A 15,550-nucleotide genomic window follows, 5' to 3' on the forward strand; every position below is an offset into this window, starting at 1 on the left:
AGAACCCCATGAGGTGCTTTACAGGGGAGGTGGCTTCAAGCACCAGACCTGTTGGCAGACCAAGCTTCTCTGGGACAGAGTTCAGTGCTGAGTTTTATGAGTAATCAACTCCTAATGTACCATCCCTACTGTCCATGTCACGGTAAGAGTGCTGTGTTGGATTGAACCACCTTGATCCACCTGGTTTAGAATCCTTTTCCCATCATTGGCCAGTTGGACTTTTCTGGGATGCTTACAAGCAGGGCATGATAGTAGGCAGCCCTCTTTTTTCGCTTGTTCACATTATCTTCAGTACTTCAAAAATAAGTAACCCCCCCATACAAGCTGCAGTATGAATTACAAAGGAGCTCAGCAAGGAGGAGGATAGATTTGGGATGAGATGACAGATTAAGGCCAGAGACTGTAATCTGTTTGCCTGACTGCAATACTTGTCAAATGAGCATGCTTTCCACACCCCAGTGGTCTATGGTTTTCAGATCTCTCTTTCTGAAATCCCCCTCTCCCTTCTTTCCCTCTTTCCCCCCATTTCCAGGCAACAGGGAAGATGGACGAAAATGAATTTGTAGCAGTGACCAGTACAAATTCAGCAAAGATTTTCAACTTCTACCCCAGGAAGGGACGGGTTGCTCTGGGTTCCGATGCTGATTTGGTGATTTGGAACCCAAAAGCTACAAAGATCATCTCTGCAAAAACTCACAACTTGGTAAAAGAAGAACTCGCTGCTTTTACTTTTCTTCAGCACATTAGAAGTTTCATCATTTATAATGTTGATCTAATAATTAGCTCTGATAAAATGTAATCCAGCTAAGGTTGCCCGCTTCTTTTCCATCTTTGCCTTTAACTGTGGTTTAATCTGCAGGCATTAGCAGATCATGTTTATCTCTCAAGTGATGAAAAGTGTCACCTATAAAATGCTGCAGTTCAAGCTATTATTAATGCTTGCAAGCAGGTGAGGGAGAGCTTTTCCCCCCAACCTTAGATCCATTAAAGATTGAACATTGAATTTTACCAATTTCAGTATAGTAACATGCTATGCAGCCAGATCCTATTTGTGTTTACCGGCATGTAAGTTTCAGTGAGTACCCTATGTATACCTTGGAAGCTGTGTGTGATCATTCAGAGCCACCTGGAGATTATGCACATTGACCAGGCCGTGGGCACCACTTCCTATTTGTGTGCACATTTTCAGTTGGCATTTATGAACATTCCGCATCCAACCCACCATGGTGACCCTCTGACACTTACCTTTTGATATAATCTATCTTGAAGCTGATCAAGAATCTCTTGTTGGTTTTGCCAGAATGTAGAGTACAACATATTCGAAGGAACAGAATGTCACGGTGTCCCTACGGTGGTGATAAGCCAAGGGAAGGTCGTGCTGGAAGATGGGAACCTCTTTGTCACCCAGGGAGTCGGCCGTTTCATCCCTCGCAAGACGTTCCCTGATTTTGTTTACAAAAGGATAAAAGCAAGAAACAGGGTGAGAACATTTCCATACATGAAACTCCTTCCTGGCCACTGCTGATGAAATCCTTCCTTGTCTCTTGGATGCAGCTGCAAAAACTGCTGATCGCAGGATCTGGAAAGAGCTGTTCAGTATGATCAGATCTACTGCGCAATATTTAAGCAGGCATTTCTGGAATGAAGCTGTTAGGGCTTGAGAATGAAAGCTGACATATTTAGTAGCGGATTTTGATGGTTTTCATATTGGGTGTTAAGCTTAGCTGGCTGATGGCTGATGGTGAAAACTAGGTATGAGAGTTGGATTTCCTAAATGGCTCCCTCTCACCTTATTGCTGCTTTCACCCTCATGCTATGAATTTCACGGCCATAAGTGGATTGCTGCTGTGGCCTGGAATCTCATATATAAGAGGGGTTTGAATAGTTAAGACAACTGATAAATCTCAGAGACAGAATTGGCACAGCTAGGCAGACATTTGGCCGGAGGCTGGGCATGTCAAAAAAAAGTTCAGTCAGTGTTCAGCCAATGGGTCATAAACTGCCCTAGATATGTACAGACTGATCTAGGATAATTTGCATCCTCAAGTAGGATCTTCATGACAATCAATGAATCCTCAGTTCAATGAGAAATAAAAATCACTATAGAATGTATCTTGTAGCAAGTTCTCATCTTCCACTTCCTTTCAGGAATCTAATCCTTCAAAATTCTTAGAATCTTTATCCCTTGAGGTAGCACAGATGAAAACTAGGTAAACCTTGTAGTACCCTCCAGAAATATTTCCTACCTGTTGATCATCACCAAGCCGGGTTCTCACAAACTTCCTCCTCTCCCTCTGCACCCAGCATGGGACAAGGAGCCGGGAGTCCTTTCTCCTCTCCTGCCCTCAGACACTCAGTTGCTTACTTTCTCTTTTGCAGAAACCATAGCTCGTGGTTGTGTTTGGGTCATTTTGTCCTCTAAACCAGTTTTGCAAACAACCTTCAAACTATGGTTTGCAATCCTGGTTGGAAAGGAAAGGGTAATGCCAGGATTTGATAACTGAAGTGAAATGCATCGGTAGATGAGGGAGTGTGCAGGCAGAAGGCTCATTTCTGCGGTGACCAATCATGGGTTTGTCAATTGGTATTTCTTATGGACAGAGGTGGACAGAACGTACTCCTGCAGAATGGGACTGTGGCCCAGGAATGCATTTAAGGGCAACTAACCAAGTTGCGTGCTACCACTCTTTGTAGGACTCTCTCACTCTGTCCCCAGCATGAGTGCCATGTGGTCAGGCATTAAAATGAGCATACAATGTCAGTAGGTGCATTACTACTGAAATTTCAGGCATCATAATAAACATGAACAAGTGTGGCCTGCAACAGAATGTCCTGGCAACCGTTCCCCCATCAAGCAGAACATTCTGCTCCTCCAGCCTCTGCTCTTTTAATCTTTTTTTCCATTTTCACTCTATAAGCTGTAGTTACTACTGAGCAGGATTAATCCTCATTGTGCTATTTTGTGGGGGAACTTTGCCCCCCAGGAGGGCATATATATATATATATATATATATATATATATATATATATATATATATATATATATATATTCTGGGATTCCTTGAGCATACTGATACTTCCCTTCTGTTTTTCAGTGACCTCATTTTCGCTGCAGCCTCAAGGGCACCCAACCCCTGAATTTGCTGTTAGGAGTTGCAGTGCTATGAATGGAGCAGACAGGTCATCTCAGGCCCAGTTTGGATATTGCAACTTGCCCCGCCCCCCAGAATCCCATATTGATCAGGGCTTCTGCATAGACTAGTTGACCCTTGTGGTCCCTTTGAACTCTACAATTCTATGATTCATTTAAACGTTACTTATTGTCAGGGTTGCCACAGTTGACGTTCTAGCAAACGTCAGTTGTGTTGACCGCTCCGGTGTGAAGGTAAACGGCGTTTCCATGTGCTGCTCTGGTTGTGATGCTCCGTTGTGCCAGAAGCGGCTTAGTCATGCTGGCCACATGCCCCAGAACAACTGTCTGCGGACAAACGACAGCTCCCTCCAGTCGCAGACGACTTAACTGTCAGGGGTCCTTTACCTTTAAGGAGCATTTGAACACAACTTCTTCTATGTGCAGTACTACCTTGGAGAAGACCTTTTGGTGGCCTGCATGAGTGAGTAGTAATGCCCCACGTGGTCCTTTGCTCCCTTTACACGCACAATTGGGTGCTCACAATCTTCCAACAGACGCCTACCTCTGTGTCTGTGGGAAGGCTACCTTGAAGAGAACAGGTTAGTTGGTGGTAGGAACCTTCAGTGTATGGAGTGCACACATGGAAAGAAGATGCTTCAGGGCCGTGGATGATACCCTTAACCTTCAGTAAATAAATGCTAAGATCTCATCCCTCCTTACTTTCTGGGGTGCCTGGAAAGTAGCTACCATTTTGTATCCATAGGGAGCTATATACTGAGTCCTAGCTTTATCTGCCTCGTTGACACTTTTATTACTTTTTACACACATTTGGAAGGAGTGAAATGGGGTGGAGGGAAGGAAGAGCCACTCTTAACTCTGTCAGATTCTAGCCGAAGACACTTAAAAGTCCTGTAGGCTACCAATCAAACTGTGTTTGCGCTGCATGTGAAAGATGCAGCGCACTCTGTCATTTTTAATCATCCCAGGAATGAAGTTCTTAACAAAACATACCCTTCCATTTAGGCTGAGCTGGAGGTTTGCAAACTCGCCCGTAATTGGGCTCCAAATAGGGCAGTCAGTGATTGTTCATGATGGTAATTCATTTGGGCAGTTGCCTTTGATACTCAGGGCGCTTATTCCGATTGTCTACATTTCCCTCCTTGCCCTCCTGTCCAACAATAACTTCCTGGAAAGCAAGCATTAACACAGAACGGAAGAGCATCAGACGAGCCCTGCTGGATTATCTAGTCCGGTGTCCTGTTTTCCAAGATGCCTGTGGGAAGCCCAAAACTGGGACACAAGTACAATGACCCCTTCGTAGTTGTTCCCCAGCAACTGGCAGCATATTGCCATCGTGACTGGTAGCTACGGAGAGCCTGATCCTCCATGAATTTGTCTAACCTCCTTTTAAAGCAAAGTCAGTAGCCCTTGCCACTTCTTGTGACAAATTTCATTGTTTAACTGCCCATGATCATTGGCAGCACTATAAAATACAGGCGAAATTCGGAAAATTAGAATATCATCGAAAAGTGCATTTATTTCAGTAATGCAATTTATTTATTTTTTAATTTTTCTTTTAATTTTTACAAATGCTTTCTTTTGGAAATTCCACAGTAATAAAACAAAAATAAACATCGCTATTACATTTCATTAATTACATTCCATTTATAATTGGCCTGCCTAACGACAAATAATTACAATTACAACAAATAAAGGCTTGACATACCTTGCTTTGCATGTCATGCATCTATCTCATATATTGGTTTCACCTTTTAAGTTGCATTACTGAAATAAATGCACTTTTCGACGATATTCTAGTTTTCCAAGTTTCACCTTTATGTCTATGTTTGTGTCAGCTTGAGTATATAACCATCTGCAAACAACCGAGCAGAAATGCTTCTTCAAAATGCAAAGCGCTTCCTCTTTAAAGAGTCTCTTGTGACAGCATTTCTGTGCCTATGCGCAAGGCCAAACCATTACTTACTTCTAGCTAACGTCTAGCATGTGTGAATGATACTCCTCAGAGGAAGAATAGCTCTAGCAAACTTCTTATAATAATATTTTGTCTTGCTCTGTTGAGTTCTGTCCCATTACAAGGAGAAAGGGGGAGACAGCTGTTCTGAGAACCCTTGGTCAGGAGAAAATAATACTATTAACATTGTTTTAGTGACAGCCATCAAACATTTGGTCATGAATATACCCCAAGGAAAACCAGCAAACATTCAATCAACTGTGATTTTCCCTCTTATTTTTTTATAGCTTGCAGAAATTCATGGTGTTCCTCGTGGGCTTTATGATGGACCAGTTCACGATGTCATAGTAACTGCTAAAGCTGTGGCCCCAACTCCTACCTCAAGAATAGCTACCTGTTCAGGCAAAATACAGGTTCCTCCCATCCGTAACCTACATCAATCAGGCTTCAGCCTGTCTGGTAAGTTGATTTTTTTAATGGGGTGGTACAAAATAAACAGCAAATTCATGTGGATAAAGAGAATGCTGACTTAAAGGGAAGCTCACATTTTGTTGACACTTTAGTCAAGGCCCAGATCTGGGTCACAACCTAAAGCCCATTCCAGATTTAGAGTACTGGTATCTGTACTAGAATTTAGGGGTTGTGTTTTCTGACATTGCTACATGCTAGGCATGAAATAAAATTTGAATTAGTGAATCAGCTGATGTGGCTGCATCTTAAGCACTTCATTTGGCATGACTCTGTGGCCTTTTAAGGTGACCTGTTGCTGTTTTTATTAATTTCACACTTTGGCACCCAAGACTAAGGGCGCCTGCCATGGTGCACTAGCACTTTATCTGCTGCAAGCTAATCTGCACTCTCTGTACTACGGCGGTGGCCTAGCAGTGCATTTTGGTGGGCATGCATCAAGGTCCAGTCATATCAGTGAGTTGCATGGTCAGTCTGTGGTCTAGTACTGTCACTTGGGTATGGACTTGCATACTGTGGCTCCTTCCAGGTTGTTGGGCCCTAGTACTTGACACTCCAGTTTGTGGATCGTTACTCACACTGCAACATTCAGTTTTTGAAGGCGAGTACCTTGTTTTTGAAGGCGAGTACCTTGTTCAACAGGCATGAACGGGGTATTCTGTGTGCCTTGTTCCAGTTTTCCTTTGCACCTCATTGACTCAAGTGCTGTGCTGCTGTTGCCCCAAATAGCATGCACTGAATGGGAGCTTCATGCCTGCTTGGAGAACGTTTAAGCCCCCTTTCCAGTTGGGCTTGCCAGCTTACTCAGAATGTACCACCTTGGCGCTCAAGGGGTGGTACAAATGGAGCACTGGATGCAGCCCTCTGTCACCATGGTTGTGTGACAACCATGAGAGGGTAGGAGAAGTTGTTTCCCCCTCCAGAAGGGTCTCACTTAGCACTAAGAGAGGCAGGGAGCACGGTGGGGCTGCCCATTGCATGCTCCACACTGGGACATCACCTAGGACTCTTGGACTTGGAACAAGGAAGGGGTCCTTGAATGTACATTTGTGATATGGAAGCAGCTGGATATGTGGGGTGAGGAAGTTTTTTCAGCCCAGGCCCACATCCTCTGGGGTCCACACACCAGAGTTGGATGGGGCAGGGCTGGAGGCAGAAGTGGGTGGAGTAATGAATGTAGATTTTAATTTTGTACAATAGCTTAGTTTCTCCACACACTTACACATCCCTCTCTATCCTCCGGGGAAATGAGAGGCATTGTTAGGGATACATTATTGGCAGGCAAAAGTACTCAAGGAAGGGAGCAAAGCAGGGTTAGTAGAGAATGTGGTCTGGGGAGATTCCTAAGGGCCAAGTGGGGAGGATGGGGGCTGCATTTGTCTCCTAGGCTTGAGGTTCCCTGCCCTCTGGCTTAAGTAGCACTTGTTCATCCTGAAGATTAAAAGCCTGTGATTTGGACAAAAGAGGACCTTCAGTGGCAACCTCTAAAACTCCCTAGATTTTAGAAAGTGTCTTACCTTTTAACCTCCCTATGGTGCTTAGAGCATTTTGGGTGCTTCGTAAGTGATAAACAGTAATAATAGATTTCCTTTGATCAATGATGTCATTATTCATTTCAGCATGCTGTAATTATTTTGGATCACCTTTTATTTTAACTCGATCCAAGTGTGAAACTCCAGAAGTGTTTAATCTTCTTTTAATCCTAAATGCTTAGCTATTAAGAGCTGTTCGAAAATACCTTTGGACATAGTCCAGACAGTTAAGTACTTTCAGACCTTATTAATTTCAATGGGGGAACTGAAGCGCAAACATAAATCTCATCCGCTGAAATTAACGTGTCTTTAGAAGTGCTTAGCATCTGCCCCCTTCATTTCCTTACGTTCTTATAAAGGAGTAAAAGATTTCCTATCTTTAGGAATTAGCATATTATGGTTCAGTTTTCAAAGGACATGATTCCGATAATACATGGCAGAATTATCCATGCTACTTTTCATGATAAATGTGCAGTAATAAATATAAAATAAAATATATAATATAATGAATATAATATACTTAATCTACATGTACCCGTTCCATTTCCTGTGTCAGCATGAACAAATCTCCATAGACATACTCTTTTAACAATCACGTGATGCTCATAATAAGGCTGTGTTGTATTAATGAACACATTTCTTGATTTACATATTTGAAAGCATTCCATTGTGTGCCATTTTTCTTTTAGGATCTCAAGCCGATGACCATGTTGCAAGACGTACTGCACAGAAAATTATTGCTCCCCCCGGTGGACGCTCCAATATTACATCTCTGTCATAATGATTCAATATTTGATCCATATGCAGACATAACTGTGATTAGATCTGACTGGGCATGATCAGGCACATTCAGGCTGCAGTCCTACACCCATTTACTTGAGTGTAAGCCCCATTGAACTTGATGAGAGTTACTTTGGAGTCGATGTGTGTAGGAGTGCACTGTCAGAAACACTTATAAGTCCCATTGCTTGAATCATAGCCTACTGATATCAGTGGGACTTGCCCTCTTTCCCCCCTGTTGGGGCAGATAGTTTGTAGAAGTGTGTTTAACATTCCTTTGAAATTTAAAGACTCTGCCTTGCCTTCACTCCCCAAGCACCTCTTGCATTACAAACGGCAATCACTGAGTCCGTGATCCTTAAGAAGAACCTTTTTAAAAGTGACCATGTGGCTATTTAACACTGCCAAATTAAAGGGCTTGGATGGGAGTGCACATCCCAGGAATAGGAAAACGATTTGCCTTCTTACTCAGGATAAAATTCCCCACCGTTTCTTCTTTCAGTGCACCCCTCCCCAGTGTATAGATTTTGTCAACTGTTTTAAATATATCCTCCAATTTTCAGCAAATCTCCAGAGACATGCATGTAAACGTGTGAACTTCTAGTGAAGTACTTTTAAATTCTGTTCAGCTGAACTGCTAGTTGTGTGCTAAGTTACCAAGGCATACCTGAATACATATTTCAGTTTTGAGGCTTTCTATCAATAATTTCTGCTCTTTCTACAAAAAATAGTTTTTACTGGGAAGGAATCATTGTGCTATTTTAACACAAGCAGCTTATTTCTATATTTGCTTTCCTTTTTCTTTTGTACTGACAACATGGAATACTCCCCTACCTTGCTCCTGTGCAGACATAATGCTTAACCTGGATTTGTTTTGACCATGCTTAAGGACTGGCCACAAACTAGGAAGTGAAAGCAAAATTTGAGATGGGTTTTCAAACCATGGTTTGAATCAACCACAGTTGTATGATCATTCCCATGTCAAACAAACCATGGTTGAGAGCATTCTCCCATCTTTACAACACCTCTGCTTGCAAGGTTGACAAGCAGGTTTCACTGATATCTCTCCATACTTCCCCTTAGCTCACTGAGTCACAGGTTCACTGTGGGATCTTAAGCAGAATTAAGGCAACAAACCATAGTTAGGTGTTATGTCTACATGGGCCCTTGTGAGCCTCAAACTCACTGCCAACATCTTCCTGACCCATAGGACTTTTTCATCTAGTAGATTGCCCTATGGAGATCACTGCTCTAAATTTTATAGCTGCAATTTCACCAGTAACCATAGATCAAGCCACAAATGGCTTATGACTGACATTGATTGAAAATGTCTATAAGATCTCATTGGTAGATCCTTGAACATAATTTTAGGAACCATTGTCACTCAGTATCGTTGTGGCAGCATGGATATAAGAAATACAAGTGTGGTCTGATTGTTCATGAAATTAGGTGTCATAGTGTCACTTTAGAACTGGTATAAAACATGCATCTAGACTTTGAAATAATAATAATAATAAGATAGCTGAATTTCTGGAACCTGGACACAATTGTGTAAGTGCAAGTGTGTTTTTAGTCTTCTATTGTTAGTCTTGGATTTTTTAAAAAACAAATTATTTATCCAGGTGGTTTTTTCCAAGTACCAAGTGTAGACCACCTTCTAAACCAGAAAATAGGTGTATCTGGAGGTCAGCAGCACACCGTGAACTTTTTATAAAACTTATAACAGGTTTATTATATTTAAAGCTATGTACAGCAAAAGTGATCTTCTTTTTCCATATCATTCCATAAAACTATGCTTGTGACTCGTTTACACAAAACGACTTGTTTTTGTTCAGTTTTGTTATTTACATTCAATAAAGTTTCTTCGAAATCAGCTAAATGATAAGCCAGATGAATGATTTTGACTTCTCTTCGTCCTCATATTGATTGGAGTTAAGGTCACCTCTGCATAATTGGTATGAATCAACACCCATTGAAATTAGGGGTGGACCTATTTGATGGCTAATTTGATGAGTCCTCGATTACTGGTCTCTTTTATTTATATTCTGTACTGTTTTAGGGTTTTCCTGTGAAATGTTTTAATTTGTGACAATGAGGTAAAGAAAAATGTAGTTTCCCCATTACTGTCTTGGCATGATAGAAAGAAAAGTGGTATAGGGTCTGTCCCTGACCGCTTTGCAAAAAGGGGGGAGGAGTGGTTTTCCGCAGAAGATTTTGCAAGTTATAAAAAGTGTCCCTAGATCAGTTTTTCCTGGGAGCACCAGAAAACACAGGCAAAAGTATTCATCCTTTCAGAATGAGAACAACTGTTATCTGCCCCCATTCTGAATTGGCTTCATGATGTTGTTACATAGCCAAGTACTTTGGTGGGCAGTGCAACAATACAAAAAATAAATAAATACCACTACCGGTACTATCACGTTGACCATATGATTCCTGATTGGCTGGGCTCCTCATCAAGAGGGGGGGGGCATTTTAAAAAATGCACTAAATCGGCTACTGACCAAGGCTGCAAATAGCAGTGAGCGAGGGAAGTAAGGCAAAAGGCAGCATCAGTTTTGCAGCAGAAGAAGCACTTGTGAAAAATTGGTGCCATGCTGTGTGTACCGGAAAGGTGTGACATCTAGACTGAGAAAAGGAAACACAATTTTGCTGTGGCAGTCATGTGCAGATAGGAATGTATCCTCCATCGGTAGGTGGATGTCTATATGCAGTTCCTCAGCCCTGTCTATTAGTCAGGATCGCAGACATGTAGCCATTTTAAAAAGACAAAACCTGACAATCAGATGTTCAGGAGGGAAAGCTGGAAGACTTATTTCGGTCTCCCCTGACATTTCCCTTTCTGACAAATAGCTGATCAGAGAGGTTCCAGATTCATATATATTTTTTGTAAATACTTTTTATTAATTTTCAATTAAAAACATCCCATATATTTTTTGTAAATACTTTTTATTAATTTTCAATTAAAAACATCCCAATTAATGACAAATTCAATCAAATCACAATACAAACATAAAGCCAAATTACATTCAAAATTAAAATTTCAGGGAAGAACGTCCCATGTTCTGGATGTCTGGAGCAATTATCTCACACTCCTCCCCCCCCCCACTTTCTTCTCTATTGTTACGCCCGTTTCCAAATTCTGGTGTTAACCTCTCAAAATCTCTTCAGTCACTGGTACATAACTGTGAGGTTCCAGATTCATTCATTTGCTTTTTTAAGGAAAACACACCATTGGTGGTTAAGGCAGGGAGGTCAAAAGTAGATGGAACAATTAAACAACAAACCAACAACACCAGAACTGGCTATGATATGAAGGACAATTTTACTAGAATAAGTATATAAACTCATAAATCTACTGGACAATTAGCAAACTAAAGTGCAATGTGCATAACCAAGCCTGGAGATATTCATAAACGTATAATGAACCAGTGTCTCTCTCATTGCTATACTGGTTATGTATGCAGTAAGTATGTGATTACATAGCTGGAACAAACAAAACGTTCTTCAAATAGTCGTTCACTGGAAGCACAAAGCCATAAACGTAGGAGCAGTTGGGAGAAAGCGTTCTTTAAGTAGTCGTTAGCTGGAAGCGCAAAGCCAAATGGTCAACTGGAACACTTGATACCACTAAAAATAGGCATGACAAGGTCCATTAATTTCAATGGATCTACTCCAAGTATAATTTGGTTGGAGACAACCCTTTCTCTTTAAATGGTGTTCTCTCCCTCAGATCTCTGCAATTCCAAATAAACCCAAATGACGCACAGTGTTCTTTGACATGCTGAACATGTTTGCTGTTATGTACCAGCATGTCCTGCAATTGGGATTCAAGTGCTGTGCCTAAATGGTCCAAGGCTTTGTGAAAACTGAACGAAGCAGAAGATGTACTCATTCATATGAAAAGCATTTTGAGACCACCAGAACTAAATCGGTAGCAGGATGCTATGCTAAAAAATCTCAAGCATGAAATGCCGAAAAAGGGACAATCTTAGTTACTTAACCATTCTGCTTCCAGTGGTGGCATCTCTCCCCTTGATATACCTATCAAGGGAGGGGGATGGATGTGAGGGACAGAGGATATCGCGAAGTCCCTCCCCTCCTGAGTTCAAGCCCATCCCCGAGCGCAGGGGAAAGCAGGGAGAGTTCCGATTCCAGTGGGGAAGCAGGAAGTCGTGTCCGAGGCTCAGACAAGGTAGCGGAGCCAGGGTCCCAGGTGGGACAGGAAGGGGCAAGCAAGGGGGGCAGACCCATCCCCCCAACTCCGGAATTACGCAGAAAGAGGAGAGGAAAGAGGATGGGTCTCCCAAAGTTGTTATGTTGGAGAAAAACGCGCCAAACGCCATTCGGAGGTTCTGATTCAAGCTGAGAAGATGTGTTCTTGTAAATAGCATTGCCTTCAGCACTGTAAATACGCAGCACCAATAAAAGATAAAATGCAGAGCGGTGTAGAGTCGTTACTCTGAAGTAGCCCACTCCGGCCACTGTGACACATAATATCAGACATTTCAGATTGTACAGTTATAGCAAGAGATACGAAGTCAGATGCTTACATGAGCTGGATACAAACAACTAACTTCCATAAAGTAAGGTAATGGAAGCATCTATAAGTTTAGAAGACTTAATTTTATTCATTCATTCATTCACCTCATGTATCCCTGTAAGATGGGTTAGGCTGAGAGACAGTGGCTGGCCATGGTCACCCCACAAGCTTCATGGCAGAGCAGGGATTTGAACCCTGGTCTCCCAAGGTGCTAATCCAACACACTAACCACTGTACCAAACTGCCTCGTCAGTATTTTTGGTTTCGGAGAAATGCCACTTCTACTCACAAGAGAGCTGTAGGAAAGGCATATTTTGCAAGGCCATTTTATCTGTGCACTCACTTGTTTGGCTCATCCCACTATTTCCGATTGCCCTATTTTTGTATTAAATCCAATAATAGTTGAACATTAATTAATGAATTAATAGGGAAAGATAGAGGAGGCATTTTCCCCACATACACACTATTTCAGATCACTTGCAAGTATAGGAGCGGCTTTATTTCTCATCAACTCGCTTTGCAAGCCCCAAATGAGAATAATGATAAATATTTTAAATGGGTGTATATACTAAGTGTATAAGTCAAAGGCACTGAGCTACCGTATATGCTTTTTAAAAGGGCTGACTCTGACTTTTTCACTTGCATTGATGCATTGCTTATTGACAAAAACAAAGTAAACCACAAGGTATGTTCTTAATTGCACTGGGTTTGTGGAGTTTCTTTGTTTTGTTTTGGTTTTTTTGCATTTTAGGCTTCAATCTCATATACACTTGTCTGGGAGTTAAGCCTCATTGAGATCAATGGGGCATACTTTTGAGAAGGCATGCATTGGTTTTGTGCTGTTAATCTTGGACGTTTCCAAGAACGGGCCTCCAAAGCTTAAGGAAAACTTTGTCCTTGTAATATTCTGCATTTTTCATATTTTGCTGATGGCTAGTGCTGGAAAGAAAAAAAAGGAGGAATGGCTTTTCAGCGCTATCTATTGGCAGTTATTATAAGCACTTGCATTAGCCATTAAAAAATGAAATAAAAATTTAAAAAACATGCCTGATTAATTGAAGGCACATTTAATGAATTAATTTTCACCGTTGGGAAGTTCAACCGATTTAATCAAACTGCACATTGCACCCCTACCTTTGACGACAAGTCTGAATGCTAGCAAGAGAAGAGTCCGAGCAAAATAAAATCCTGAGAAACGAGGTCATCGTTGCTGTCTGAGAGAGCGAACAGATAGACTGTCACATCAAGCTAGACTTCCACGTGGGACTCAACACTAAGAGAGAGTGGCAGGTTGTCTTGTCTGAATGCTGTATGTCCCCCCCCCCCCAAAAAAAGCCTCAGCAACTTTCACTGGAGGGGATGTAGCTGCCTCTAAAATTAATTTCAGGCTTTACCTGCTGTCCATTTCAGGTGCCTTCAAGCTGAGTGGGGGAACTTTTCCTGAGCAATGGAATTTCCTCTGACAAACTTTCAGGTGCCACACGCCAGTGGTGAGCGAGGGACGAGGGAGAAAGTAGGGGAAGCAACAAACGGAATTTATTTACCTTTGCACAGTTTCTGCACACAGTCACAGGCCTCTCTCTATCCTCCAAACAGGGGAGGAAGAAGAAATATCAGAGTTCAAAATTACATTCCAGGAAGGTAACAACACCAAAGGCTTGGGGAGAAGGGATGTAGCTTTACAAAATGGACATGAGCAGTTAGCATTCCTCTGACAGACAAATGGCCTTAGCACTAAACAAACCTTGACAGTTGCTCAAGGTAGTGTTTGTTTGCTTTTTGTCGAAGTTGTGGGTAAAAAATATTATTTTCCTTTCCTTCACACACTTTTACCTGCCTGCATTTGCTAATCAGGAAGAATAAGAGAGGAGCCTTGGGCACTAACGAACTAAACTTGCACTTCTCAAAATACGCAACCAGAACACAGTCATCATTCAAAATAAATGTGTTTCCAAATTCTGCAGGGGAGCTCTCCAGCCAAGTATCATGTACAGAAATGCATGCATAAAAATATTGTGAAAAATTGCTTTACAGAAATTAGCATGTTAGGCAAAATGGCATATAAACCTGTGCAAATTAGGAAAAAAATCACAATCCATGCTGATAAATGCTCATCAGGACTTTAAAAAAAAAAATGCAGACCAATGTGCAGGGCCGGCTCTAGGTAGACCCCTGGTGGCGCAGGGCACCACTGCGCCGGCCCGCCAGGAGGGCGCCGCGAGCTGCGCCTGCCCGGCCCGCCGGTTCGACAACTGCGCTGTGCCTGCCCACCCGCCCACCGCGCTGGGAAATGGGGCGGGGGGCGCCGGAGGGATCCGTCACTCCACGGCGCCAGGGGCACTTAAGACGGCCCTGCCAATGTGGAGATGTGGAGAACTGAATTTTCAGACTGGAAAAAGTGAGAAACTCAGAGAAGCCAATTTGACAGATTCACCCAGACAGATTATCTGGGAGTAAGCCCCATGACTGAACTCAATGAGTGGCATTTAACTAATTTTATTCAGAGTAGACCCACTGGAATTAATGACATTAATGACACAAGCAGGACTTATTTCTGAGTTAACACATGTAAGTTTGCACTATAAGGTAATCCCATTTTCATTGAGAGGAATGGGGTGGTGTCATGCAAATCAGTCAATGCAGATCGATGCCAGTTAATACATAGTGGGACATATGGCTGTTACCCAACAATACCATGTTTATAAGCTTTCCTACAGGCCTCCTGGTCTAATAATGAAATATTAACAGGAAATCTGTCTCACCATACTGACCTGTTTGTAAAGGCACTCGCTGCCTCCAGGATAAAAGGCTACCTGCAGTGTGCCTGCATGCAGTGGAGAGAAGAAAGGAGCAAATTCTGCTTTGCCCCTAATTTGTTTTGACATATCCCTCCTCCACCCGCTACACACACACACACACACACACACACACACACACACACACACACTTTGCAGGCTCCTGGCAAGATAGATTCTGGATTGTAGATCAAAAGATAAGATGCCTTAAACGGTCTCTTCACACTGCGGAATAATTAATCAGCAGAGATGAAAGTTTTGCCTTCTTGTATTTGCATATTCCCTGTGAACTAAAGCAAGTCACTGTGCTGATTTCTAAGCAGGCCC

General features: G+C 42.2%; 1 protein-coding gene across 2 annotated transcripts in view; it reads left to right on the forward strand.

Annotated features, from left to right (window-relative positions):
- Positions 1 to 9,758, forward strand: part of DPYSL4 (dihydropyrimidinase like 4) — a 32,504-nt gene extending 22,746 nt beyond the window's left edge. For both annotated transcript variants that reach the window (XM_035137779.2, XM_035137781.2), the window contains exons 11-14: positions 533 to 703; positions 1,301 to 1,480; positions 5,393 to 5,564; positions 7,795 to 9,758. In XM_035137779.2, the coding sequence (XP_034993670.2) occupies positions 533 to 703; positions 1,301 to 1,480; positions 5,393 to 5,564; positions 7,795 to 7,886 (615 nt within the window). In that variant the 3' untranslated portion in view covers positions 7,887 to 9,758. The remainder of the gene's footprint in view (positions 1 to 532; positions 704 to 1,300; positions 1,481 to 5,392; positions 5,565 to 7,794) is intronic.
- Positions 9,759 to 15,550: the final 5,792 nt, after the last annotated feature.

The sequence above is a fragment of the Zootoca vivipara genome, chromosome 5, assembly GCF_963506605.1.
Source record: "Zootoca vivipara chromosome 5, rZooViv1.1, whole genome shotgun sequence".
Lineage (NCBI taxonomy): Eukaryota > Metazoa > Chordata > Lepidosauria > Squamata > Lacertidae > Zootoca > Zootoca vivipara.